This window comes from Brienomyrus brachyistius, chromosome 5 (assembly GCF_023856365.1).
Source record: "Brienomyrus brachyistius isolate T26 chromosome 5, BBRACH_0.4, whole genome shotgun sequence".
Lineage (NCBI taxonomy): Eukaryota > Metazoa > Chordata > Actinopteri > Osteoglossiformes > Mormyridae > Brienomyrus > Brienomyrus brachyistius.
The window spans coordinates 11,459,199-11,485,390 of record NC_064537.1 but is presented as its reverse complement, the minus strand read 5'-3'; the positions used below and the strand labels follow the sequence as shown (position 1 = coordinate 11,485,390).

The window sequence follows — 26,192 nt, the reverse complement described above, 5'->3', positions numbered from 1 at the left end:
AAATGCGTTTGATAAATAAATGATTACAAAATTATCATTACAAAATTACGGAAAGAATCCACTTTACCATAACAACAATAGAAATTTATTCTTAACCATCAGTAAATTAACTAAATATATGCGTCACTCAGCATCATCAAAAAAGTCACGATATTGAATGTCATTTTTCCAATTTTGATGGACAGATAAGAAGTTATGATACGTGTTTAATATGCAGCAGGGTCGATTATATACTGTGCATTTTGGAGCCAGTCTGGGACATGCATATGCTTTTGGCGACACCTTTTGATTAAGCTTAAACAAACCTGAAAATGTATGCTATTTAAATCATTAACCAATTTATTGACATCCCATCCAGGGTGACGACTTGCTACCCGCGACCCCAAACAGGGTAAGCAGTTAGAAGACGGATGGGTGGATGAATGGCCATATATATACCATAAATATTACTGATGATATTTCACCAAAACAAGCAATGGGCGGTCTCCGTAGTTCCGGTTTTGAATGCTACATAGCGAAAACAAGGCCGTCGGAATGTTTATACCCAAAGGTACGATCTGATCGCTCACAATTTCTTTAAATAATGACTCAAGACATCCATTTACAAAAAAACACTTTCACTTGGGAATACAGATGGACAAAACCGCTAGCGACACGGAACAATGTAGAGAAATTGGCAATGTTTTTAAAGTAACCCACAGCATGCCTATGACCTCACGGTAGTGCGGATCGCTGATTGGCTGAGCTCGCTGAGCCAAAGGTCACCGGTATTTGGCGCCATTTGTGCGAGTAGATACTAGAGAGCGGTGGTATTAGGCGCTCTTTTTGAATTGTGTTCGAAATATCGTTTTTCTAAAAACTTTTATCTTTCCGTAAATGGGTATATTTTACGTGAGGACATGTCTTACTGCGTATTGTCTGTCGAGCTGATTACACCTACACGTTTTGCTTTGCCTGTTCTTTTCTGTCGGCTATAGCTAACGCGCCAGTCTGGACGACTGTCCGTGAGCAGTTATTTATTTATATTTTTATAATGAATTTTAGTTTTAGCCGGCGACATTGTGCAGTATGAGCGAAGTAATTTCTTGTCTGCCAGCTTGCTAAATTTTTGGTTAGTCCGCATGTTACCTGAAGGCTAGTCGTATAACAATAGGCGGCTAAACGGTTGTCATTTGGTTCTTTGCTGTCTTTGGGAAATGAAAATGTATAGCTGATACAGTTCGGTTTCTTACCGTGTAGCTGTCATAGCACTTACATTCCCTCTGCAAAATTGGTAAGTCTAATGTTTTCCTTCCATAACCTCACACTTACTTTTCCGTTTCAGACGCATGTCTACTAATACAGTTAATGCTGGTCTGCTCTGTAAACTTGATACTGGCATGATTGTTTAGCACTACGGACGCAATCTGAATATTCGCTTGTTCATGTATTTAATATTTATGTACAAAAGGGTTTTTTTTTTGGGGGGGGGTCTAAGCTGTTTTTTCTTTCTAGCAGAATTCTTTAACATTAATCATTTGTTCTGGGGTGTGTTTCAGAAGCGGTATGGCTGGGGCCGTTGCTATGGCGTCTGTAATTGAAGATTTTGACACACAGGTACTCCGGCATTTTTGACACTGCGATATGGTTTCTACATTTTGCATTTTGTTTTCAAATTCTTCCAAAAAAAGGAAATGTTTTATAAAGCTTTGGAATATTCTTCCACACACTTAAATTGACTTTTTTTAAAGTATATTTTCTTACAAAAAATGAAAAACGTTTTTCAGAATCTCTTTACTTTGATTTTTTACAGCCCTGCAAGAAACAAAGAAAAGATGGGGATACTACTTCCGTTAAACCAATTACTAACTACTTTCAGCCCATGTCAAAAACTACAGAGAAGGTGTTCTCACCCCCCAAGTCCAGCTCTATCACAGATTATTTCAGAAAGACCCCACCTGCTTTGGAGAAGAGCAGCATGTCCGAGCAGAGCAAAGAGAATGGGCAGAAGCAGCGGGAGGCTACCAGCCACACAGAAACCCCCACAAGACCAGCCAAGGCTCAGAGGTTCAGGAAGGGCAGGAAGCCAGGCAAGGCACTTGCTTTCAGCAAACAGGCTCAGGGCGACTGCATGGAGGTCATCTCACTTTCAGAATCCAGCTGTTCCAACATGGAGACGGCGCCCCTGGAAGAAGCAGGGATGGCTCCGGCCCTCCTGGGCAGCGAGACTGCGGCCCTCCTGGCTCAGGTCAGCATGGAGGCATTTGATGGAGAAAAGAGCCCCCCCATGGAGAGCTCAGCAGCGACAGATAAGCATCCCAAAAAGTGCCTCCAAGAGACTACCAGAAAAAGGCCCTCTGGAAAGAAGAACCTGAGGGGCAGTTCAGGCTGCTCTTTGGAGTCCCAGGAGGAATGTGGCAAGATGAGCAATGGAGAAGGTGGGGTTCAGTCTCCAAGGTCATGTGACGTCACCACGGAGGTGGATAACGCCACTGGTCTGAATGGCGGAACCATTACAATCTCGTTTGAGGACTTCCTTCAGAGTCAAATTGAAGAGGATGCTGTCAGTCCTAAGGACACTGAAAAAGATGCACAGGTGCAGTCTGTGGCTGCTTCTGCTCAGGGCGATCCTCAACAAGTGTCCCCACGTACCCTTACAATTCAGGCAGAAGTCCACCCTGTCTCAAATGCACCCGAGCTGGTAATGAACACCAAGAAGAGGCTGGCATCCATATTCACTAGGAGACAGACACAAGAGCATGTCAAGAGGATAGTGGAAGGTTCAAACTCCCCACAGGAAAAGTCTGAGTCCCTTCCAGCTCCCAGGCGGAAGTCCAATGTGGTCCTGCGTGAGGAGGATCTGGAGCTGGCTGTCATTGAGCCTGGTGCCACCACCAAATGCAGTCAGGCTGAAAGAAAGCAGTTCATGAATGCCTTCAGGCAGCCTGGCCAAGAAACTGGCAAAACTAGCAAACCCAAAAAGGGTCCTAGCAGACAGGAGACAGCAGTGGAAAGAGCTGCTGAGGTCCAGGAAGATCCACCGACCAATGTGGAGGCTACAAATGAGGAAGAAGGCCAGACTTCTACGTCCAAGCCGCTGGGAGATGAGAAGCCGGGGAGGAAGGGAGGCAGCAGGCTCAGGAGAGCAAGCAAGAAGAACGCAGAAGAACCTCCACCTGTCCCAGCTCTAGAGGAGAAGCCATCAGTGGGAACTGAGGGAAAGGACGATCGACTCGACCCGGCTGGCGATGGCAGTAACACACCTGCTGGGACCACACCGATGCGAAGGTCCACCAGGGGCCGACCTCAGCAGATGACCCCAGAGCAGAAGGTAACCATGCAGGCTCCCCTAACCAGGAGCCGAGAGAGACTACAAAGGCAGCGGCTGCCTGAGAAAGCCTCTCAGGGGAACTCTTCACCGGCGGTCACGCCTAAGACACACCGGTTCATTCGCAGTGTGTACAGGGCCGAGATGCTCTCACCTCCAGATGACAAGGGAAGCCCCATCAGGTAAGCCTGAGTCTGCTTTTTCATTATTATGTCATGTAATTATTATTATGTATTAAGTTAGAGCTGGCATAATGATTGCCAAGGGCAGGATTGTAACTTGAAGCTTTGCTGTTTTCTTAAATGTGCTGTAAAGTCTCTAGTACAATGTCCAGCTCTGTATATATTGAGGATCCCTGCATGGAGCTTAAATAAGATATTCACACACTTGTTCTGCTTTTTCATAAGCTTATTGTCATTTGTATTTGCTGCTTTGAGGATGAGAATCCAGCGTGTGTTCATGGACTCTGAACCTAAATCTGCTGATGGGAGTGACTATGAAATATTAAGTCCTGTAGCTACTAAGGTAATTTTTTGTTTTAAATGCAGATAAATCGTTTGTAAAAACCATGAAATGCTCCACTTAGTGACTGCCTTGTTCATTTTAAAGGCTGCTGCACCCAAGACCAGAAAACAGGCCAGAAAGCTATTCCACAAAGCTCAAGCTCTCCAGCAGAATAAAAAGACGGGTGATGTGGACGACAAAGGCTCAGTACGGCGCTCCCTGAGAAATCGGGACCTGAAGACCACCAACTGTGAGGATGAGGTATGTACCACATCTCCTCACCACCACTGCAATGGTGAGCAGCAGTATTACCAAGACGGAAGCACTCTTTAGGCCTTTAAATACTTTTCCTTTAGCAGGTCCTGATGAATTTATGAAAACCGGTTTATTAAATGCAACGCTAATAAATGTTTTAAAAATAGCAACCTTAGGAATATGTGAAGCTGGAGGTGGGGGCCGCTCTTTGTTCCCAGGACTCTGTGGTGTGTCTGGAAGATGATGAGGAGGGGGAGGGGCCTGTCCTGGCTGCGAAGGTCGAAGGTGAAAAACAGCTGCGTACTGTGAATGAAGTGCTGGGAAAGGCTGCCCCTATTGGCAAGGAGGCTCGGGGTTGTGCAGGTAGCTGATTACTGCTGCATTTAATATTTCTCTCCTAATGTTCAGTAAATGTATTGTACCATTTATGTTTAAATAACCAAGCGGCTTTTCCACTGGAAGCTTCCAAAGTGGCGCCTGTATTTCTCATGAAAAAGGGACAGAAGCCATCGGCGGTCATCTCAGTTTTTGACGATAGCAGGTAAATGATGAATGTTCTCTTTTGCTTTCTAAGAATGCAATACCCTTCTTCAGTAGGATGTTTTAACCTTAATCTACAGTCTGTACACATATTTGTGCTTTATCTACTCTCTTTAGCCATGATTGACTTTGTCTGATACACCCCCCATTCCCCATCTGACTTGTCTCACTTACCGTTCCCTACCTGATCCCCGCAGTCGCGAAGGCTCGGAGAACTCGCAGGACGACGAGCAGTTCAAAGCCCGCAGGGAGTTCCTAAAGAGTGGCCTCCCTGAATCCTTCAGGAAGCAGCTCGCCAGGAGCGCAGCCAGTCAGGAAGCCTACTCTGCAGCCTGCGCCTCCTTCCAGGCCGTGGTCCACGTACAGCAGAAGCCCCAGGGTGAGCCGGAATGCCGGGGAAGGTCACCGGTGACACTCGGCGCTGTGCCTGCCGAACGCCTATAAATGTCTTCTGCTTCCCATTGACCCTGCCTTAGATTGTGCGATTTGGAGTCTGCCGTGGCCTGGGTCAGCATTGTTAAAACACCTAGAGATGTGTTGTCTGGAGCCCCCCAAGCCCATTCTGTCGCCTGGACAGCTTGGTTACACCAAGACCCTTCCTGCGCTGAGAGCCCACAAAGACCAGGTGAGGCTCATCTCCGTTCTGTAGGGGGATGGGAGTGGGGGACCTTTCTGTTGTATATGTGTGGTTTAGTTTTGTATGGGCCAATCTAGATTGGCATCTTAAATCACTGGATTTCACTGGTGTGCTCAGTGGAGTGCTGCTGCCGGTGGTGTCTGGTTTTAATGATTGGCCCGGTGTTCCAGGGCCCCGGCTGGAGGGAGGATTTGTCAGAGCAGGTCCGCAACTGTCTGCTTGAGGAAGTGAGGGCGTCCAACCCTCTATTTCCAGTCCGGAGGTTCTTTACCTGGTTCCACAAAAAGCGTGCCAACCATCTGCTACAGTGCATGGCCTCAGGTGAATTTATGGTGCCCCCAGTGGCTGGGAGGTGTGATGGACAATTAATCATGTGGGCCCCTGTTTACTTCTGCTTTTTCTGCAATATTACTAAATTTTGTCTGCACTCAAAGACTTTCAGCAGACCCATAGATAAAATCAGGTAAACTCTGACTGTCCTCTTTAGACTCGGATGAAAGTCCGACTGCTCCCAGTATTCCGGCTCCCTCCAAGGCCGCGGGCAAGAAGAGGAAGCACAGGGTGGAGGAAGAAGGTGGAGAGGGGCTGTCCAAGCGGCGGCGGTCCAGCCGGGGACAGCCCATCGTGATTGAGGACAGTCCCCCAGCTGTGAGCGAGAGTGCTGGGGCGTCCTCAGAGTTGCAAGGGAGAGGCCGGCTGAGTCGAGCTCAGCGGCAGAGGAAGGATGATGGAAAGACACCTGCTGAAAATGTCCCTTTAATTGTGCTTGATACACCAGAACCACCAGGGAATTCTGGGAAAGGAGGTATTGCTGTTGCTCTTGTAATGTACTTATTGATTTAGGTTACCCATGCTCACTTTTTTTTTTTTTTTTTCTAACCCACCTGATTAATCAGTCATGTGCTTCTCTCTGGCATGTAGGCTGTGTGAAGGAGGATGTGCTGTGGACGGAGAAATACCAGCCGCAGCACTCCAGTGAGGTCATCGGGAACTCCGCTGCAGTAAAAAAACTGCACAGGTGGGGGCCATGAACCCTATTTGTCTTCATCACATATAGCCAATTGGAAAAGGCTGTCTGAAATGTTTAGAAGCTGAATTGCATGATTTCCTGCTGTGGTTAAGCAAACCTGTAATGAGTAATGTATTACTCTCCAATCTCCTGGCATTCCGATGGATCAGGGCAGTGTTTCCCAACCCGGTCCCTACCGGAAGGTGGGAAGCAACAAAACTATGGACTGTAGGGGAGGGAGCAGGAATGTGGACTGTGTTGGGGGAACACCGGGTTAAGGAATATGCGTGCATGTGACTGTTTTCTGCCTCTGATCCGATGTGTCGCCGATCAGCTGGTTAAAGGACTGGAAGCTGAGGGCGGACCGGGAGGAGAAGAGGAATCGGAAGGAGAGGAAACAGGAGGATGACAGCTGCGGTAAGCTCCTGTCTCTGGGGAACGGGTCGAATGTGAAGTTGTAGGAAATTCAGTGACCACTGTCTCTTTAAAACATCAGACTCCTGGGACTCCGGCGACTTCCGCGGGGAGGAGGAACCAAGCGAGGAGCAGTTGTGTAACACGCTACTGATCACGGGCCCCTCGGGAGTGGGCAAGACGGCGGCGGTGTACGCCTGCGCTCAGGAGCTGGGCTTCAAGGTGCCGACCGCCGGCCCCTCAGTCCTGTAGACTCATCAAGCTCCGATATGAAGGATATCCGCTAATGAGTGGCGCAGGCGTCGGCACAGCTGGACCGTTAATCTCACTGTGTGCGATGGTGCTTACAGGTGTTTGAAGTAAACGCCTCCTCCCAGCGCAGTGGCCGTCAGATCCTGTCCCAGCTAAAGGAGGCCACCCAGTCCCACCAGGTGGACATCCAGGGGACTGGGATCTTCAAGCCGTCTTTCTTCAACAGCTCCAGTGCCGGGTCCGTCCGATGCGGCACATCCCCGAGTGAGTCGTTGTCTGCGTGCGATTCCCACGTCTTCACCAATTTTTAGGAAGTCTTTCACTTAATCTGGGCTTATTTGGTTTCCCTTGCTGATTTTTATTTTTTATCTTTGCTGGAAGAGACTTTTGATGGTCATAAAGGCAGCTGTTCTGCTCTTGTCCACTTGCAGGGAAGAGAAACTCTCCCAGAAAGGTGGTCTCCTCTCCCAGAAAACCTCCCCAGTCCCCCAGGGGTGCAGCATCCAGAAGGGGCGGTCTGGCTCCCACCACACTGGCTGATTTCTTCAAGGTGGCCAGACCCAAGGGCAAGAACCCTGACAGTCAGGCAGTGTGTCCACAGAGTGAGCGACCTGACCTGTAGAGGGTGTCTGGTGGGCGTCGCCCCTCCGCTCGTTGTGTTGAGACGCCCTCTCTGTCCCACAGATGCTCGTGTTCGGGTTGCCGGGAAAGCAAAAGAGGGGATTTCGTCCAGCAAACCAGCGGCGTCTAAGAAGGAGCCTACAGCAGAGGAGCAGAGCAAGAAAACAGCCACCTCGCTTATTCTGTTTGAGGAGGTAACCAGCAGAGGGCGCTGTGCTGCTGCCCTATGTCACTAGCAGACATAAAACAGGCAGACTAAAGATGACTTGGTGTATTCAGTACACATTAACCACATGGTAAAGCCTTACTCTGTGCCGTTCGCCTAGGTTGATGTCATATTTGAAGATGACTCAGGATTCCTTGCTGCTATTAAAACATTTATGAGTACAACCAAGAGGCCGGTGATCTTGACCACCAGCGGTAAGCAGGTGTTATTGAGTCACTTATTTATTTTTTTTCTAACGTGCCGGTTGGAACTTTTAAACACGGTAACATTTTCTTTTTTGTAGATCCCACGTTTAGCACCATGTTTGATGGACAGTTTGAGGAAATCCATTTCGAAACTCCATCAGCGGTCAGTTGTCCGATGTGCTCGCACAATGTGGTGTGGGAAGTAAGTCGTGGGGAAACCTTGAGGCAAAACTTGCTGACCGTTTTATGTTGGTTTCAGGTGAACGTTAGAACCTACCTGCAGCTGGTGTGCCTGGCGGAGAACGTGCGGACTGATGCCGGTGACCTGTCCTCCCTGCTGCGCTGGACAGGCTGCGACGTGCGGCAGAGCCTGCTGCAGCTGCAGTTCTGGGTGCGCAGTGGTGGGGGGCATCCGGCCCCCCGGCCGTTTCTGGCTCCGCCCCCCGAAAGCGCAGGTACTGGTCCCTTGTGCTGTGCCAGGGCCTCTGCTGAGGGATAAAGCTTAGTGATGGGAGAAGTAAGCCCCAAAGCCCCGCCCACACTCAGTCGTCACTTGGTTTAGTCTCACTTCTGTTTTATTGGTTGCTGTAGATGATTGACAGCACGTGGTGATCCTGCCCAGTGCTGGGTTTAAAGCTGCATTTCTCCCTTTCTTGCCACATTTCCTGTTTAATTCTCTCTCCTCCCCCCCTCCCAGTGGAATACCTTTTTTTCCTCTTTGTTTTCCAGTTCCAGGTGATTCTGGTTCGGCTGTGGATAAAGAGGAACCGGCCAAGAATGTAGACCCGCCAGCTGACCTGCCTCCCTGTGACACCAGCTGCACCGAAAGCCTGTTAGGCCTTTTAAACATCGAACCTGCACTGGACCTCCAGCATCTGTGCAAGGTGGGCCATCCGTCTCATTCCTGGGAAATTAAGCGTGACGCTCGAGTTAAAGCTGTGAGTTCCTCGTGGCTTTCCAGAAACTTATTTTACTCGGCATCCTCAAGGACTGAATATGATCTAAAAATGTATTGATCTTTCCAAGCAGATGAGTAACTTGCATACTTGAATTTTTATTTACACAGTGTAAGTCATCTACTGAACCAGAGAGCCAAAGATTCTGGGAGGTGCTGTCAGATAGTTGGGGAAGGGGAGTAGACCTCCTTTACTCCAACATGGAGCACCTCCTGCCCCTGCCAACCAGTACCTTGAGAAGCCGTGGCCCCAATCCTCCAAAGGTACCTGACCCGGCGCCACAAGAGGAGGCAGGGCTGAGACGACAGCACCCGTGGCTCGACGACCTGAGTGACGAGAGCCCTGTGAAGGTCTCCTCCAGCAGCAAGAGGAGGAAGGTCCGCTCAGGCCAAGTTGCCGTTGTGTCGGACGTGGACTCTGATGACGGATTCCTCTCGCTTTGTGAACCCTCTCAAAAGGCACCCTCAAATTCGGAGGAAACGTCCCAGTCAGAAGCTGCTAGAGAAAAGGCTCCGAAGTATTTAAGGGCTGGGGCAAGGGCGGAGCGCTCGCCGTCAGAACAGAAGGCTGATGAACTCGTATCAAGCTGTCTGGACTCCCTGGCTGGATTCCTGGATCACATGTCCTTCCTGGACTCTGCATTGGCTCGCACAGAACTGGAGAGCACCTTCCGGGGGGGAGCTCTCAGCTGGACGGGGGCTGGAGTGAAGAACGGTCTGATGGACGAACCAAGAATGGAGCCTGTAGTTGGTGTTGAAGGAAGGAGCTTGGCGGAGATCAGGGCCACCGTGGAGGCTGTGAGCTTCCAGCAGTGCCGGGCAGGAGTCGAGCGGGTGTGGACGGACGCCCAGGAGCTAGAGCAGGAGGCAAGGGAGGAGGTCTTCGGGAGGCTCAGCTTGCCTGTGGCCCCACACAGACAGGGCTTCAGCCTTGGTCACACCGGATCCTGTGAGCCAAGGTGAGTGAATTTATTGGTTGGGAAAAATCACACAATCACAACTTGTGTATAGAGCAACATCAGACAGATGTTGGTAGTGAAGGAGGTAGTTGTGATCTAAAGAGGGTTCTGACGCAAGACTGCTTGAAAAGGGAACTGCTTTTTACTGAAAGTAAAGAATTAAGTTGAGGGGGGCTTAAATCTCTCTTCCCTTTTACTGTAGTGTGGCCAAGAAGCGCTCTGAGGTCCTGAGGGCAGTTTCCAGCCGAATGTTTGGCATTCTGGGTAATAAGCCTGCCGCAGCCGTGGATTACCTGCCCATGCTCCGCACCATCTGCAGGTCGGAGAGGCTGAAGGAGCAGGGAAAAATCAAGCGCAGGTGAGGAGCGGCACTGTGGTGCCACACGAGCACGGACCAAGTGCACGGGTCAGACCAGTGACGCTGTGGTGACCGTGTATTCATTGTTTACTTTATCATGTCTACTGACAGAATGACAGCTGCATTCAGAACCATTTACCAGGTGTGGGCTAGTATCTTGTGATGATTCTATTGCAATACATTTTCATCCCATTTTAACAGACTTAGCCGACACGCTGTACACGTTAGCGCTGCATTTCAGACACCCGGAGCTGCCAGTTCAGTGACTTTGTGTAAAATAACAATGGGTCCCATGGTCAGTGCTGTGAGCATCTGCCCTTCTGCTTTTTGGCACTTTGGTACTTGAACCTTTTGTTTTCATGCCCCCTCACCCCCCTACCCGTGCGGTCGCCACTCCGAACTCCCCTGCCCACTTCCTCATGTTTCACCTTTTTTGGTATATGTACTGATTGAAAATCTTTTGTAAAATTATGACAAGCTAATCTCGGGCACACTAATTAGTTTGGACTGTTGAGATTCTCTTAAACTCTTCCTCTCTGTCAGGGATCTGAGTCTTAGTTTGTAATCAGAACATCTATCATTATTAGGTGTTTTTCTCAAGAAATTGAGAAGGTAGTTGACAATGGGTGGTGTGGCTCTGTGGATTAGGACTCTGGCTGTGTCCAGAAGGTCACTGGTTTGAATCCTGTGGTCGTCAGCAGAGTAATTGCATTAATCTTGGGCCCTTGAAGGTTCTTAACCCCAATAGCTGCTCTAGGGGGCCTAGATAAATGCCACCAGATAGTCACACACTTGTGTGTGTATATGTGTGACTGCTTCTAGGAGAGTGAGACGGAATATGTGAAAACCAACAAATCCCTCTAACACTTTCACAATAATGGTTTCCATCCAATTGATACATATATTCTAAGTAACAACAAAATGTGAGTCAAAAACTTTTGCGAAATTTGTGATCACCTGTAGAGTAGTGGGAGAAACATTCAACGTCAGCAAGAGGACAGAGGACGTCTCCCTGCTGTATTTATGCAGTTTGCATGTTTGTGTTTGCTGCAGGAAAGATGTATGGTAAAAGTCCAGTCACCTGTCAGAACTTTTGCGTAAATGCAGTTCTTACTCGTATAAATTTTCTACCATCGTTCTTCGCTAAATGTAGAACGTGTTAGCAAAGACTTTATCCGCTAAAAATAAATGGAAATGGTTTGTCGACATTTGGAAAATTTTAGTGCTAATGTTTTCATGGCCCACTTTTTAGCGTTAAAATGTTTTTGCAATTATATTGCAAATTGTATTCCATCTTGGATGGAAACCTGCCAAATGACAATTATTTCTCGCCGGTGTTTGTCACCAGAGTGTATGGAATGGGACGTGTGAAGTTCAGCTGTTTTTATTCTCTCTCTAGGTTCTTGCACTACCTAGATGGCATTCATCTTAACCTCCCCAGGAACACAATTCAGCACCTGGCAGAGGACTTCCCCTGAGAGGGTTACATCTTCCAGGACTCTGGTGCTCCATCACAAACTGTGTAGTAGCTTAAACAGAATATTTTATACATCCTGTTTCATTGCTGTGAGTTTGTACATTTTAAAGCAGCTAACCATTTGTCAACATGTATTTTTGTACTATGCTTTAGATTTTGAAAAAGTTTTAAAGAAATAAATTTACATTTATGTTATGAATGTTTCTGTACAATCATGTTTGAATCTAGTGTCTGAAAATGTACCAGTCTGTGGTACATGTACTATTGAATCACACTTTGCTGTTTTAATGTATAACTTGGCCTTGGAAAACTCATAAGGTGGAATGACCCCCCCCCCCCCCCAACACAAATAAATTCCATATTATGATGCTTTTCGTTTTGTAAACTGTTTTTAAATCTTCCCAGTACAGAACACTAAGAATAAGGTATGGCCTTTATTGGCGAGTCCAGACTTGATTTTGGGTAAAACACAAAACGTCAGCGACAGAAGTCTGCAGAGGAATCTAGGAAGTCTGTCCATGCAAGGAATCCTCATTTGCACCACACACTACCAGTAGAATTCCCTAAGGGATGTTAATAGCCAGCTGACTGCTAAAACTGAATATTTTTGATTTTACTCCGAAGTAGGCGAGAGCAGTTAGATGTAGACTGAAGTGCTCTGATGGGACTGAAAAGTAATTCAAAGATGCCATGTTAAATTAGTCCTCTCCATAGGTTCAGAGCAAGTGCTTGCTGAGATGCTGAGTCTTCCACTGCAGTGACCTGTCTATTACTGGATCAGAGTGTGGGATTCTCTGCCAATGTAAGTCAGGATATGTGCAAAGTCATGAGCACTGGAGCAGCAGAAAGCAGGAAGAGAGTCCAAGTAGCACTTGAGATGAGCTTCTGTTCTCACCCTACTCGCTGAGTAGCTCATAGAAGGCCACAGCCTGCAGCAGGGCGTCACACAGCTCCTCACCGTGGTTGCGCGTCCCCACCTTGAAGGCGTTCCTGTACCGCACCAGCAGCTCGTGGGGGAAAGTGACGTGGGGGGCCTTCCGAGTGGCTGAGTCTGTCATCATGTCCCGGACAGTCCGCGCCCCACTCGTCCGTGCCTCGCCCACCATCAGCCCAAAGTGTCGCCCCACTGCCACACGCATCATGTTGACGACCTTTGGCGTAGCACCGGGTTCTCTTGGCGCCCCCAGCAGGGCAAACAGCATGGCCTCTACCGTGCGCAGGTGGGCCATCACAGAATACAGGGAGGTGTTCTGCAGTGAAATCCCCGGCTTCTCCACCACAAACAAATCTGCCGCAGGCATTCGTGAAACCACTGTGGTCACCTAAAGGGCAACATGCAAGGATGCCGTCAATCTAACTTTAATGCTGATTCATCTCTAAGTAACTAGATGTAGATTGTATGGTGGATAAGCAAAAGGATGGCAAGCAAGACTACATGTTCCAGGGCCATGGGCTCGAACAAGGTATGGCACAAGTTGTTACTATAGAAAGACATGAATTTTTTTTACTTCACAGAGAGGAAATGTAACAGTGTCCCTTAACCCATATCAGAGTTAACCTTCTGCAGACTGTTGGTTGACAGTTCTAATTGTACTTTCTGAACTAGCCCCCAGTTCTCCCAGTGTTCATGGGATTTCCTATAGGTCTTCCAGTTCCCTCAGTTCAAAGTTCAAATACATATGATTAGTTGTAATGGGGTGTCTAAATTGCACATAGTGTGTACGTGTGTGAGAAAGCACCTTCCCATCCAGGGTGTCCCCTGCTTAGTGCCGTCTGCTGTCTGGGACAGGCTCACTGCAACCATCAGCTGGACAGGTGGTTATGAAAAATGAATGGATGACAATGCATGAGACACGTGTCTTACTTACGTCTTCCAAGTATGCCGCGGCCATGTATGTTCCTCGCATAAAATTAGGACAGTCCTCCTGCTGCCAGTTCAGCACACTTAGAGCACAGTCCACATGTGCCCAGGCAATCTTATTGGTGCCACATATGATGGACACAATAGAGTTCGCCTCCTGTAAGATGCACATCACACTGTTAAGAACAAGTTTGATGTGTTGTGTTCTAAGTCAGCATAGTTACAGTAAACAATTCACCTTTAAAATACTGCGGTCAACTTCAGGCTTGATGAACCTGGCAATCTGAACTTTTGGTTTCCTTTTATCTTTTTTCTCTTGGGGACAGATGATAGAGTTGAACACAACCGTAGCAGTCTTGTGCTTCAGTAATGGCACATTTACAATGCTTTCAAGGTCCCTGAATGGCCCATTCCTGTTCCTATACTCCACTATATTAATTGCTTTTTGACCTCTCAGGAGTTTTACACCAGCCAGCTCGTCCTCTGACGCCGAGTTGAGAAGCTGCAGAATGGCAGCCCTCTGCTCCGGGGTGTAGCAGTCATCCAGAGACTTAGGATCATCCTTACATATTGTCGAGTCTATGTCTGCTATTGAAATGCGGCTGCTCCAGCAACACGTGCAGTGGAGGTATCTATGATATCGCTCAGGAAGGGAGCCCAAGGGGCGTCGCAAAAAACCAGGGTGCCCTACGAAAAAATTAAAAGCATACAATACCAGAAGCAACAAGAATATTAACTTGTTACACAAGCAATCATAGCACCAATTATATCAGTACGGTCTCCAAATTTCGCTATTTGTATTTTTTATTTTCAAATAAATACGTTTATACGATATTTACCTCTTTGAACTGCGGCAGACAGTAGATAGCGAATGACCCACATTGTCTTTCTACTTGACAGTAATATCCACTTATGTATAAAAGAAATTTACTTCACTCTGAGCGCATCCTTTTTTAACTAACCGATGTGCACACGACGACGACCAAACATTCGTTCCGGTTCCGCAGCTCTTCCTATTGGCGCACATTAAATGAAACAAGCAGACGGAGTTCTTCTACAGCACCGTTTTTAAAGATTAATAGCAGCTTGAAGCCAAATAAAATATCGTCCGCCACTTCTGATGACTACTCTTATATCAGAAATCTGAAGCGAATATGACATTTTACGTTTGTTTAATAAAATGCTGCCAATTACCTATAGAAAAATATAAATAACAGAATAGTTCGAAATTTTGCTTCGAAATCGCCTTCCTGTAACATGCAGGATTTTGTTCTTTTTTGAAAAAATGACTGTTGTAAAGCTGTGCTCCTCTCCCACTTATTAATAATAGTGTACGACCACACCGTTTTCCCTAAAATATGCTACACATATTATATCTGGCGACGCGCATTTCACTTCCCCTTACCTTGTTTGTTTCTTTCTTTTTAAACCAGAGGCGTGCTTGACAGTAATCGGCGTCGGTCGCACAGCCTTTTGATGAAGCGGTCCTGAATTAGTCTCACGCAAAACTTACGTGGCTGTGATACAATTGATCAGTTTGCAAATTCGACTATTTTCAGCACTTATGTGTAAAACTACTATAATAAAATATGGATGTGCGGTCAAGATATTTAAGATGACAATGACCGAAGTTTGTTCGCTAGGAAGTTAGTTAACGAATGAAAGGACTATATTTTACTTATGGCTAACTGGGACCGAAATAAAAATATTTTACTGGAATTGGTGAAACGTCCCGACAATAGCCGATGCGCAGACTGTGGAACTCCGGGTGAGTCTTGGATATCCTGTCGGAATTTTACTTGTATTTAGGATTGTGCACCAGATTTACTTAATTTCCGTGACTTAATTATTTGCTTGTATTAAATAATATGTCTGCTTACAGACAGGCGTGTTTAGCCACAATCAACGTAGTGTAATTTGTGTATATAGGAGAAGAGAAACCGCCAACATGGACACAATAGTTAAATATAAATAACACAACAGTTCGAAATTTTACTTCGAAATCGCCTTCGTGTGACATGCAGGATTTTGTTCATTTTCTGAAAAGAAAAAAAAAAGATTCTTGTAAAGCTGTGCTCTCTCAATAGTTATACACATTTGACCAAGTATTGTGTAGCGGAATGCATATATTTGAAGTTGGTTTAGATGCAGTGCAGACGTCCGATGTGAAACCTTTCTTGAAAAGATTTAGAAGCTGTCCTTTTCAGACTTCTAAGGATGGGTTAGCAATAAAAGTACAATATTGAGATGTTCAGCCCTTTTGACAGGGGTCATTTTGGTGTGTCCATGATGAAAACAAGTGGTTTCATTGGGTTAAATCTGTTGAGGCCTTGAAGGTAATGTCGTTCTGTCAGTGGGGAGACCTGGTATATCAGTATTGAACTTGGTGGGGAATGTGTCTTATTTGGGAGGTCAAAGCAGAAAAGAAACCTGCAGAATTGGTTACTGAGAACTTGTACAGTCATCACTGACGATAATCACAGTCGGGAATCAGTTACCAACAGTTCTTGAGAACATCAAGGATTTTTATTGTCCTTCTGTGGTTATGCCAGTGGTTCCCAAAGTCGGTCCTCGGGCCCCACTGCCCTGCTTGTTTTCCAGCTATCCCTGCCCCACACACCAGTTCCAGCTGTCTTTCAGCTTCTGATTGACTGAACACACCTGATCCAGGTAATCAACAGTGTGTAGGGCAGGGATAGCTGGAAAACACGCAGGGCAGTGGGTCCCAAGGAGCCAAGTTTGAGAACCACTGGGTTATGCTAATGCAGTGAGACTGAGTTGCAGCTTCCAGTGGCAATGCACGGATGAAAGGTGGAGTTGTTCAGGCTAATTGTGGTATTACTGTTGGGAGTTGGGATATAGAAGACCTTTTTTGACAACTCCGCTTGCAAAGTGATTTTCTCTGATGCATTATTCTCTACATTATGCGAGGAGGACTGGCTCTTTGGGGTGTGACTTCCTTTTTAGATATTTCCAAAAAGGTTGAAATGAACTTCAAACTTACCAGCTAACAAATAACACTTGAACAGCAAGAATAAACTTTTTGTTACTGTGTGTCTGCAAGGTTGCAAAATTTGAGATTAAGTTTTTCAGTTGCATGCTTTGGCTGGTTTGATATGTCTGTTATCGCTCTAGAATACCGATAATGCTGGTAATGCTCATCGTGAAGTTAGATATAAAAAAATGTGGGTAACTGATAATCAGTCAACCATATTCATGTAAATTGAACTCACTGCTTGTGAAATTAACGTTTTTTTTTTGTTTTTTTTTAAACCTGTGCATTTTAATCTCACGGTAGACCCAGACTGGGCGTCTTTCAAGCTTGGCATTTTCGTGTGTCTGAACTGCTCCGGGACCCACCGCAACCTGCCTGCCATCAGTCGCATCAAATCCATACGCCTGGACAACTGGGACGATGACCTGGTAGAGGTGGGGTCCTTCTCTAGCAGGGGTGTCACAGCCACAGTCAGTATCCCATGCCCACAACAAGCCAAAACCAAAACATCACATCCCTTTCTGCAGTGCTGGGGATGTATACGTCCAGACGTTTGCACTTTTGCGCATTTCATGGGTATTTCTGTGCAAAAAGATGCGTTTCCTCTTTTTTTGTTCATCAGAAGAACAAGTTCTGTTCCTCTTACGATCACCAAACACCGATTGCCAAGCTACAGTCAAACAAGTGTTGGATGTACAAATCAGGATACCTGGGCTTCACAATGGCACAGTAATGTAACAGAACATGTATTTATATTGTATAGCAGTAAATTGCAGTACCGTGTGGCTTTCGATTTCATTTCACTCCACACTGCATTATGAAAACAGAGCAAGATGATCAAAAAAGTCTTAGTGCTTAATTTTCTTAGAACACACTTTTTCCCTGCTAGTTAAACTGAAGTGATAGGTGATGTGCACACAACCATTGTAAATAAAATAAATAGGGCAACTATTATAACTCTATTACTGTCTTTTCATAATATCGCTTTAATAGCACCGTTCATAGTATGTTGATAAAATCTCAGATGAAAATCTGAGGCATTAAGGAATTTTATAGGCAAACATTGTAAATATCAATTCAACACAAACCACCGAAAAGATAAGTGCAGCAGATTTACTCCAGATTTTAAAATACCCTGGTGAAAATATTGTTTTTTATTTTTTTTAAAGAGATACTTTAAAACAGTTCACAGCTATAACCCGGCAAATGAATGCACAGTGCCAGAGAATAATTTCTGTTGTCCATTATCGTGTATCCTCACATACTTGAGAAGGAATGAAAAATATAGCGATAAACCCTTTAACTTCTACATGTGCCTCATATCTTAATGGTTTGATTTCTGTTGATGGGACTTTGTGGTGATTCTCTTTGTGGATATTTATTTATCAGCGGAACTTGCATTTCCAATGCAGGAGAAACATCAGCACACCGTTTTGCATGCATGTTACTGTATTATCATTAGCATTATGAATGTCACTGGGTTTCTTCCTGTTCCCCTGTGTGTGCAGGGGGTTGGTAGGACCTCATTGTACAAACCTATATAGTTCATAGTGTGCAAGCAAACCTTTTGATTGGGAATTAAAAGGAATGCATCTTTTTGTTTGTTGTTTGGATGTTAACTCTCAAAATATACACACCTTTGTAAGTATAAATGTGGCGACACCCATGATTATCGACCTACAGACTAAAGTTTCAGACAAAATATTTCGCTGATTGGAACCATCTTAACTGCAGCCTTATGGTGACTGCAAGCCATTGCATTCTGGGATCTATATTATCGATGAGCAACTTTTAGGGATGTTCTGGAAAGGCCCTGTTATCTAAAGCTGAGCAAAGCTTCTGTCCACTGGACCAGCGGGAGACCAGTATGAGTGGACAGCATGGGCCAATCAGCGGCACATGTCAGTTAACTTTCTGTCCGTCTGGTTGTGCAGTTCATGAAAGCTAACGGCAATGCTGCAGCCAGAGACGTATATGAGGCCTCAGTTCCAGTCTTCTACTATACGCCCCAGCATCAGGACTGCACGTGAGTAGTGTAACATGACAGACATCTTTCCCTTACCTTCAGGCATGACTGATGTTAATACAAAGTCAGTGGCTTCATTAATCTAAATCTCCGGGTTCCGATCAAAACCTCACTCCATCCAAGAAGCTATGGGAAGCCCTTCATCTGAGCAGGAATTATTCAGAAGGCCAGTAACACATTTGCGTGTTTCCATGCTTATTGTTTAAGGCTCACTTCGGTTACTTCAGCGTAACATGATAAAGGAAGCATGTACGACAATGAAGGAAACAAACACCCACAGAATAAGGAAGTAGCGTAATGCCAAGCAGGCTCCCCCTGGATTTTAACCTTCCACATTGTTTTTGGTACGAAGGAGAAATACCCATATTTCCTAACAGGAAATTTTGCCTCATTCATTGTACTAGAAACACAAAAATGCATTCAAATTGTTTAAGAGCATGTATCGGACTGACTTTTACAGGCTATGCAGCTCTTCACCTGTCTTTTTATATTCTATATTCTTAAATTTTAAGGGGTTTCTAAAAAAATCTCATGTGTTGTTTCCGTCAGTTATATTTACGTCAACGCATTTTATTAATCTCAAAATTGTTTTTAACATGGAGCTATTTTTTTCATTTCTAATTTATAAAGTACTCTACTTCTGTTAGTACTTGCCTCATGTCTGCTTTGCTGAATGCTTTCATTTTTTTATACTATCAAAATGGTTTGATATGTTGTCTGTTATATGACCTGATTGACTCGGGAAGTGTTATATTTATGTGATTTATGCTGGTAAAGAAAAACTTAATTACAATAAGTAACTTGACCTGCTTGGTTCGAGGTATAACCTCTTGTGGGGTTTAGGTATAGATTAGACTTGTAAAAGGGTATAGTACAGTATCTAGAAGTGTTGTGTGTGCCCTTCCCTCTCCGTGAATTTTATTGGCAAGATTTCAAAATAATGTTGCTTTTGAAAATACCGTCAAAATACCACAAACTGCACTGTAACATCTGGAAGGTGTGATGACATGAAAAAATATCTACTGCCCAAGCCTGGTCTGGACTTTGGCCAACCTAGTTGAAAACTTTATATTTATGTATATATATTTCTTGCTCTTCAGTTTATACTTTTGGACAAAATGGTTCTGCCTGTGATTCAGTAGAGCCCCAGAAGTTTTCCAAACTATTAGTGGTCAACACCCTGAAGTCTTAAAGAATTTATTTGATATTGGGATGGTATGATTCACACATGGGCATTTAGCGCTTAGGGCCAGAGTTACTCATATTTACACTGGGCATTGCCAGGCCAAATCAGGCCTGATAGTTTAGCTCCTTTGGCAAACAGTTTTGATCCCTTTATTTGGCTTGAGTCATCGGGTGGGCGGGACAGTAATTTTCTCTGCTCGTAAAGATTACACATCACCTGTACACACACAAAGAATCACCAGGCTTTTCTGTTGGACTCAAACCTACTACAACAAAATTATCTGGTCAAATTCACTATTAAAATATGTCGAAAAATAAAATATTCAGACATCGACTCATTTACAACCATAGACACTTTTAGTTTATGGAGGTTATGCTTTAAGATTTCAATGTATGAAAACTACAAAAACTTCATGGAGTGGTAAAATTGCCAAGGTGTGTGGGGGGGGGTACTGATGGATTGATTGCCAATATTTTAAGTTTAAACGAATCAGTAAAGTTTTCTGTAAAAAGCTGAAGAGTTACTTAAATATATTTGTTTTTTTTTTAAATGCAGAAATTGCATTTATAATGCATTAGTTGTTAGCAATAACGTTAAGTAGGTTTTTTTAAGCAGTCACTTGTTTTATATCTGTATTAAGATATTTTAAAATTGTTTTTAGGTAGAGAAAATGACCATAGCAATAATCTTTTCTCTTCTTCCCTCCCTCCTTTCTCTCTCTCCTTCACCTCAGAGTTCTGAAAGAGCAGTGGATTAGGGCCAAGTACGAGCGGAGGGAGTTCACTGTAGAGAGCACCCCCTTCCAGCAGGCCTACACTGCTGGTACACAAACCCAGTCCCAAGAAACCATATTCATGTGTAGTCCATGACGTTTACTTATTTTTAAGCTTTTTTTCCCTTTGTTTTACAGGCGTTTATTTTGGTATGAATGAAGGGCTTAGAAAGCACTGCCCTTTGATCTTTTTATGTTGGGGCAGCGAGTGGCTGAGCATGACAGGATGCCAAACCCATGATTGGAAGGTTGCAGGTTCAAAGTCTGTGGTTCTCTGAATGATTTCATCACTGTAGCCTTGAGCAAAGCCCTTAACCCCAATTGCTGCTGGGGCTGGCCGGCACTGCTGTCTTAACTGCACTTTGCTTTGGATAAAAGCATCTGCTAAATAAATGTAAATATTAGTTGTAGAGGAACTGCGATTCCTCTACCAAGTAGTCTGGCATGTAGTTTTACCACCTAGACATTTGTAGGTATAGTTAATTGCAGCTTTCTCGCCAAAAAGGTGACTCATCAAACTCGTACTTGTGGTTGGCATGTAGAGTCAGGAGCCCAAAGCAGGTGCAATTTGAGTGACACATTATCTTGTGAATATTTTACATTCAGATACTCTTCTATCCTCAGTATCTGTCTACCAATTTTAAAGCAAAACTACTAGATGCAAGGTAAATGTTAGAGACTTTGTACATCAGCACCTTCTAAGCTGTAGATAAGACTTTCTCGTGTTCTTTTTCCAGAAGTCTATGAAGGGTCATTATGGAAGAAGGGTAAGGACAACAAGCACTTTTTGAAAAGGAGGTTCCTCCTCTCTCAGAAGGACTTCACCCTGAAATACTTCACTAAAGAAGATGTGAGTATACCCATGCATAGTCATTACTGACAGGCAACGTGCAATGTTCTGAAGACATATTTCGCCCGTAGCAATCCAAGATGCCCAAGGCAGTTATTGCTGTAAAAGATCTGAATGCCGTCTTCCAACCAGAGAAGATTGGTCACATGCATGGGCTCCAGATCACCTACGTCCAGGAGGACCACACCAGGAACTTGTTTGTGTACCATGACAATGGGCAGGTAAGCTGAAACCCAAGTGAGTACCTCAGACAAAGCAGGTAATGTGTCATAGTGGTTAGGAAGAGGTCTTGACTTTTACAGTTGTGTAAAAAAATGCCTTGCTGTCTAGGAGATTGTTTCCTGGTTCAACGCAATACGAGCCGCTCGCTTTGCTTTTCTGAAAATGGCCTTTCCTGGAGCCAATCAAAGTGAGGTAAGCAACTCTACTGTGGTCATCTGATGTAATTAAAGGCTTTGGATTGTTTGTGTCTTTGCCAGTATGAATGGTGATAATATCTCCCCGTTAAGGTGCTTAACTAGTAAAAGGATTCAATATTGTTTTCCTGTTCCCTGTGATTTAAAAATATACACACGAATAACGCGGTAGCACCTTGCAATGAAACTACCCTTATAAAGGGGTTTGAATGGTTGACAATTAGGTTATTAATTAGGCTGAACACTTTGAAAATCATTAATGCACAATTATTAACGCCATTAAAATAGTTGCTTCTTAATTTGCTACTACAATTTATACGTGGCAAAAGGCGGCCATGTTGTGAAGTGGCATGAATAATGTATATAAATTTCAGATATTAGCGATGGGGCAGCGTGGTGGTGCAGTGGTTAGCACTATTGCCTCACACCTCTGGGACCCGGGTTCGAGTGTGCGCCTGGGTTCCATGCGTGTGGAGTTTACATATACTCCACACGTTCCTCCAGGTATTCCAGTTACCCCCCATGGTCTAAAAACATGCCGAGGCTGATTGGCATTACCAGATTGCCCATCGGTGGCTGTGCATGTGTGGCTGAATGGATACTGTACCCAGTTCTTTTTTTCTCTTTTTTTCAAAGCTTATACCCCTGCTAACTCGAAGTTACCAAAAAGAAGGTTATATGGAGAAAACTGGGCCCATGGTGAGTGGTTCACCTATTTCCGTATGGTTACTGCACCCTGCAGGCTCACTGACTTCCGCTGATGTGTTTCATTACAAAGCGATTTGCCTGACTCTGTGATTTTTATATGTTGGGATGTGTTGGTTGTATGTTGTCTGTGAGGTTGGCCACTGAATGGCAGGTTTATAGAATTCCGGTTACACATGTGAGGCTTTTGAACAGCTCTTTTCTCAGTTATCTTCCACCCATTTCTACTGCATCACTGGAAGCTTGAGCTACCAGCACTCCAGACAGCTGTATTCTCCTTATCTATTACCTGTCTCACTTCTGTGTTCCTTTGGACACTGGAACTCCATGTTTCCTGCAGAGGTGGAAAGTTCCGGTTGCTGAAAGTACAAATCCAGACCAAGGTTTTGTTTCAACCAATCAGTTGAGTTACTCTCTGCTCTGACTATTTATACTCAGCTGGTTGGTTGAAACAAGACCTTGGTCTGGATTTGTACTTTCAGCACCGGAACTTTCCACCTCTGGTTTCCTTCTCCATTTCAAAGACATGCAAAGAATTGCCCATGGTGTGTAATGGACTGGCATCCCATCCTGAGTGTCCCCTGCCTTGTGCCCCGTCTGGTGGATGATGGATTAAAATAGCGAACTGAAGTGCATCCCAGCACGGCCTCTCCTGATATCTGATGCATAACCTTTCAACGTAAACTTGTTTCTTTACTTTTTTTTCCTGTTACCCACTTCCCTTTCTGTGTTTCTACCGGACAGCACTGGGAGCTGTTCAAGAAGAGATGGTTCATTCTGAACTCTAAGGACAGAAAGCTGCTATATTTCAAAACCCCACTGGTATGAAAATCATTTGACCTCATTTGAATGCACTGGAAATATTATTCTCCAGTTTACCGTTTCGCAGTAACCACCTTTCCAGTAACCTTAATCTAAACCTGGATTACTGCCGTCTTACTGAACTGGCCAAATAAAATAAACCTCCATTAAAATGAATTTTCAGTGTCAAATTGTTAGCATTTTGCATTTTTTCGTATACTGATTATTTGGAATTTCAGCATTGTTGAAATCGTGTGTCTGAACTTTCATTATTAAAGCATCTTCTGCATGATTTTTTTTTAGCGAATCTGGTTGCTTGTTCCTCACAGTTATATTTAAAACACAAATACGCAATAAGGAAGTAAACCATGTCTGTCGGATTTGTACTGATTTTGTGTGGGCAGGATGTAGATAAGTACCAGTAAGTCTCCGGGAGTGTCGCTATGGTAACACGTGCTTGTGTGTTTGTCTATGGGTGAAGGACGCTGTAGAGCTGGGCGTCATATTCATCGGCTCGGAGAGTCATGGCTACTCGGTGAAGGAGTGTCTACCCAGAGGCACGCGGGGGAACAAGTGGAAGTGCGGGGTGACCATGGATACGCCGGACCGGCAGTTCGTCTTCATGTGTGAGCAGGAGCGCGAGCAGAAGGAGTGGGTCGCGGCCTTCCAGAAGGTCATCGCTCGGCCCATGCTTCCCCAGGACTATGCCAGTAAGGAGCAGCAATCGCTGCCAATTTAGGAGCAGGACAGGTGGATGTGACTCTTAACGTACAGTGTGCTATATCACGTGTGAAGGCAGGGGGCGCAATTTCTACATGAATCCATGCATGCATGCATCAACATATACTGAACAAAAATATAAACGCAACACTTTTGTTTTTGCTCCCATTTTTCATGAGATGGACTTAAACAGATCTACAATTCATTCCAGATACACAATATTACCATTTCTCTCAAACATTTCTCACAAATCAGTCTAAATGTGTGATAGTGAGCACTTCTGCTTTGCTGAGATAATCCATCCCACCTCACAGGTGTGCCACGTCAAGATGCTGATCTGACATCATGGGTAGTGCACAGGTGTACCTTATACTGCCCACAATAAAAGGCCACCCTGGAATGTGCAGTTTTTTGCTTTATTGGGGGTCTGGGGACTCAGAACCGGTCAGTATCTGGTGTGACCACCATTTGCCTCATGCAATGCAACACATCTTCTTCGCATAGAGTTTATCAGATTGTCAATTGTGGCCTGTGGAATGTTGGTCCACTCCTCTTCAATGGCTGTGCGAAGTTGTTGGATATTAGTGGGAACTGGTACACGCTGTCGTATACGCCAGTCAAGCACATCCCAAACATGCTCAACGGGTGACATGTCCGGTGAGTATGCTGGCCATGCAAGAACTGGGACATTTTCAGCTTCCAAGAACTGTGTACAGATCCTTGCAACATGGGGCCGTGCATTATCTGTCTGAGTGGCTGGTCTCAGACGATCTTGGAGGTGAACCTGCTGGATGTGGAGGTCCTGGGCTGGTGTGGTTACACGTGGTCTGCGGTTGTGAGGCCGGTTGGATGTACTGCCATATTCTCTGAAACGCCTTTGGAGACGGCTTATGGTTGAGAAATGAACATTCAATGCACGAGCAACAGATCTGGTTGACATTCCTGCTGTCCGCATGCCAATTGCACGCTCCCTCAATGCTTGTGGCATCTGTGGCATTTTGCTGTGAGACAAAACTGCACATTCCAGGGTGGCCTTTTATTGTGGGCAGTATAAGGTACACCTGTGCACTACCCATGATGTCAGATCAGCATCTTGATGTGGCACACCTGTGAGGTGGGATGGATTATCTCAGCAAAGCAGAAGTGCTCACTATCACACATTTAGACTGATTTGTGAGAAATGTTTGAGAGAAATGGTAATATTGTGTATCTGGAATGAATTGTAGATCTTTAAGTCCATCTCATGAAAAATGGGAGCAAAAACAAAAGTGTTGCGTTTATATTTTTGTTCAGTGTAGATAAGTTGAAACAAATAAACAATTCGATTTACTGATGCTATTGAAACGCCATCCTTTAATTTACTCAGATTTGTTAACTTAATGTGTAATATAATTTGTAATGTTGTAGCAGGCATTTCATATTAAAAATAACCACATCTGCATTGTTCATCATTATTATTCTGCCTTTAATGAATGTTTGTCATTGGATCTTTTTTTTTTTTTGTCTAATTTGGTTTTGCATTATTGCAGCGGAAGCCAGCTTGAAGAGAAGACGATAACTGCAGTCATTTGAAATAAGGTGCATTTGTAAAGGACAGGAGACGGAAGAGATACCCGCCTGATCTCGGTTTACCTCTCCGCACACTCAGAAGCGGCGCAATCCATGGTGTCGCACAGCGGGATTAATTCTGGATCGGCGCCATTTGAAGCCGCTCTGTAATATCCGTGGATGCCTTACGTTCTACTTGTGGTGCTGATATTCATGAAAGAAAACTGACCTTCAGTTTGAGTGTATGCTTGTCTGTAGGCCGGCTTGCAGCGCTAACATCCACAATGAGGACCTTTCAAATGCAGGCCCCCACCTCACTATCGAATTTCATCCCTTTTTCTGTTCGAGAAATAATCCAGACATACTTGGCATTAGGTATAGCCTACCTGTCCCGGTTGAAATTCGCTTCCCGAGTACACTTACATCTTCAGTGAACAATGTGAATATTGATGTGCTCAGTATTCAGTTAGGTTGTATTTCACTTGAAAATGAAGAATAACATTACTTTTTTCTATTATTTTCAAATAATAAGATTTGTATTTTTAAGTGGAATGTCAGCTTTTTATATTAAATGCCCAAAACTATGTGTTTTCTGTTGGTATTAATGAATTCC

At 44.7% G+C, this 26,192-nt stretch overlaps 3 protein-coding genes across 5 annotated transcripts; 2 read left to right on the top strand and 1 right to left on the bottom strand.

The window, feature by feature from the left end:
- The first annotated feature begins 768 nt into the window (after window positions 1-768).
- atad5b (ATPase family AAA domain containing 5b) lies at window positions 769-11,898 on the top strand. Its single transcript, XM_049015684.1, has 24 exons — window positions 769-1,273; window positions 1,539-1,596; window positions 1,793-3,489; window positions 3,745-3,832; window positions 3,917-4,072; window positions 4,285-4,429; window positions 4,529-4,607; window positions 4,804-4,985; window positions 5,083-5,231; window positions 5,414-5,564; window positions 5,731-6,048; window positions 6,165-6,261; window positions 6,587-6,669; window positions 6,749-6,888; window positions 7,017-7,182; window positions 7,350-7,520; window positions 7,603-7,733; window positions 7,866-7,959; window positions 8,049-8,113; window positions 8,210-8,405; window positions 8,680-8,834; window positions 9,017-9,864; window positions 10,067-10,222; window positions 11,622-11,898. Exons 2-24 carry the CDS (start codon window positions 1,546-1,548, stop codon window positions 11,698-11,700), a joined length of 5,397 nt encoding a protein of 1,798 aa, XP_048871641.1. The 5' UTR covers window positions 769-1,273; window positions 1,539-1,545; the 3' UTR covers window positions 11,701-11,898.
- Window positions 11,899-12,114: 216 nt separating this feature from the next.
- On the bottom strand, window positions 12,115-14,906 carry tefm (transcription elongation factor, mitochondrial). The gene is made up of 4 exons (XM_049015697.1): window positions 14,400-14,906; window positions 13,799-14,247; window positions 13,568-13,717; window positions 12,115-13,021 (listed from the first exon to the last, which is right to left on the bottom strand). The coding sequence occupies exons 1-4, from the start codon at window positions 14,440-14,442 to the stop codon at window positions 12,596-12,598; spliced, it is 1,068 nt and encodes a 355-aa protein (XP_048871654.1). The 5' UTR covers window positions 14,443-14,906; the 3' UTR covers window positions 12,115-12,595.
- Window positions 14,907-14,954: 48 nt separating this feature from the next.
- LOC125743063 (arf-GAP with dual PH domain-containing protein 2-like) lies at window positions 14,955-26,165 on the top strand. Of its 3 annotated transcripts, none has more exons than XM_049015696.1 (11): window positions 14,955-15,328; window positions 16,859-16,983; window positions 18,490-18,581; window positions 20,501-20,589; window positions 21,277-21,389; window positions 21,461-21,610; window positions 21,720-21,803; window positions 22,442-22,504; window positions 23,255-23,332; window positions 23,793-24,021; window positions 25,561-26,165. In XM_049015696.1, exons 1-11 carry the CDS (start codon window positions 15,241-15,243, stop codon window positions 25,587-25,589), a joined length of 1,140 nt encoding a protein of 379 aa, XP_048871653.1. In that variant the 5' UTR covers window positions 14,955-15,240; the 3' UTR covers window positions 25,590-26,165. The 3 variants fall into 3 exon arrangements, with proteins under 3 accessions (XP_048871653.1, XP_048871651.1, XP_048871650.1); XM_049015694.1 differs by having other exon boundaries at window positions 16,859-16,989; window positions 21,280-21,389; XM_049015693.1 differs by having other exon boundaries at window positions 14,961-15,328; window positions 16,859-16,989.
- The last annotated feature ends 27 nt before the right edge of the window (window positions 26,166-26,192 follow it).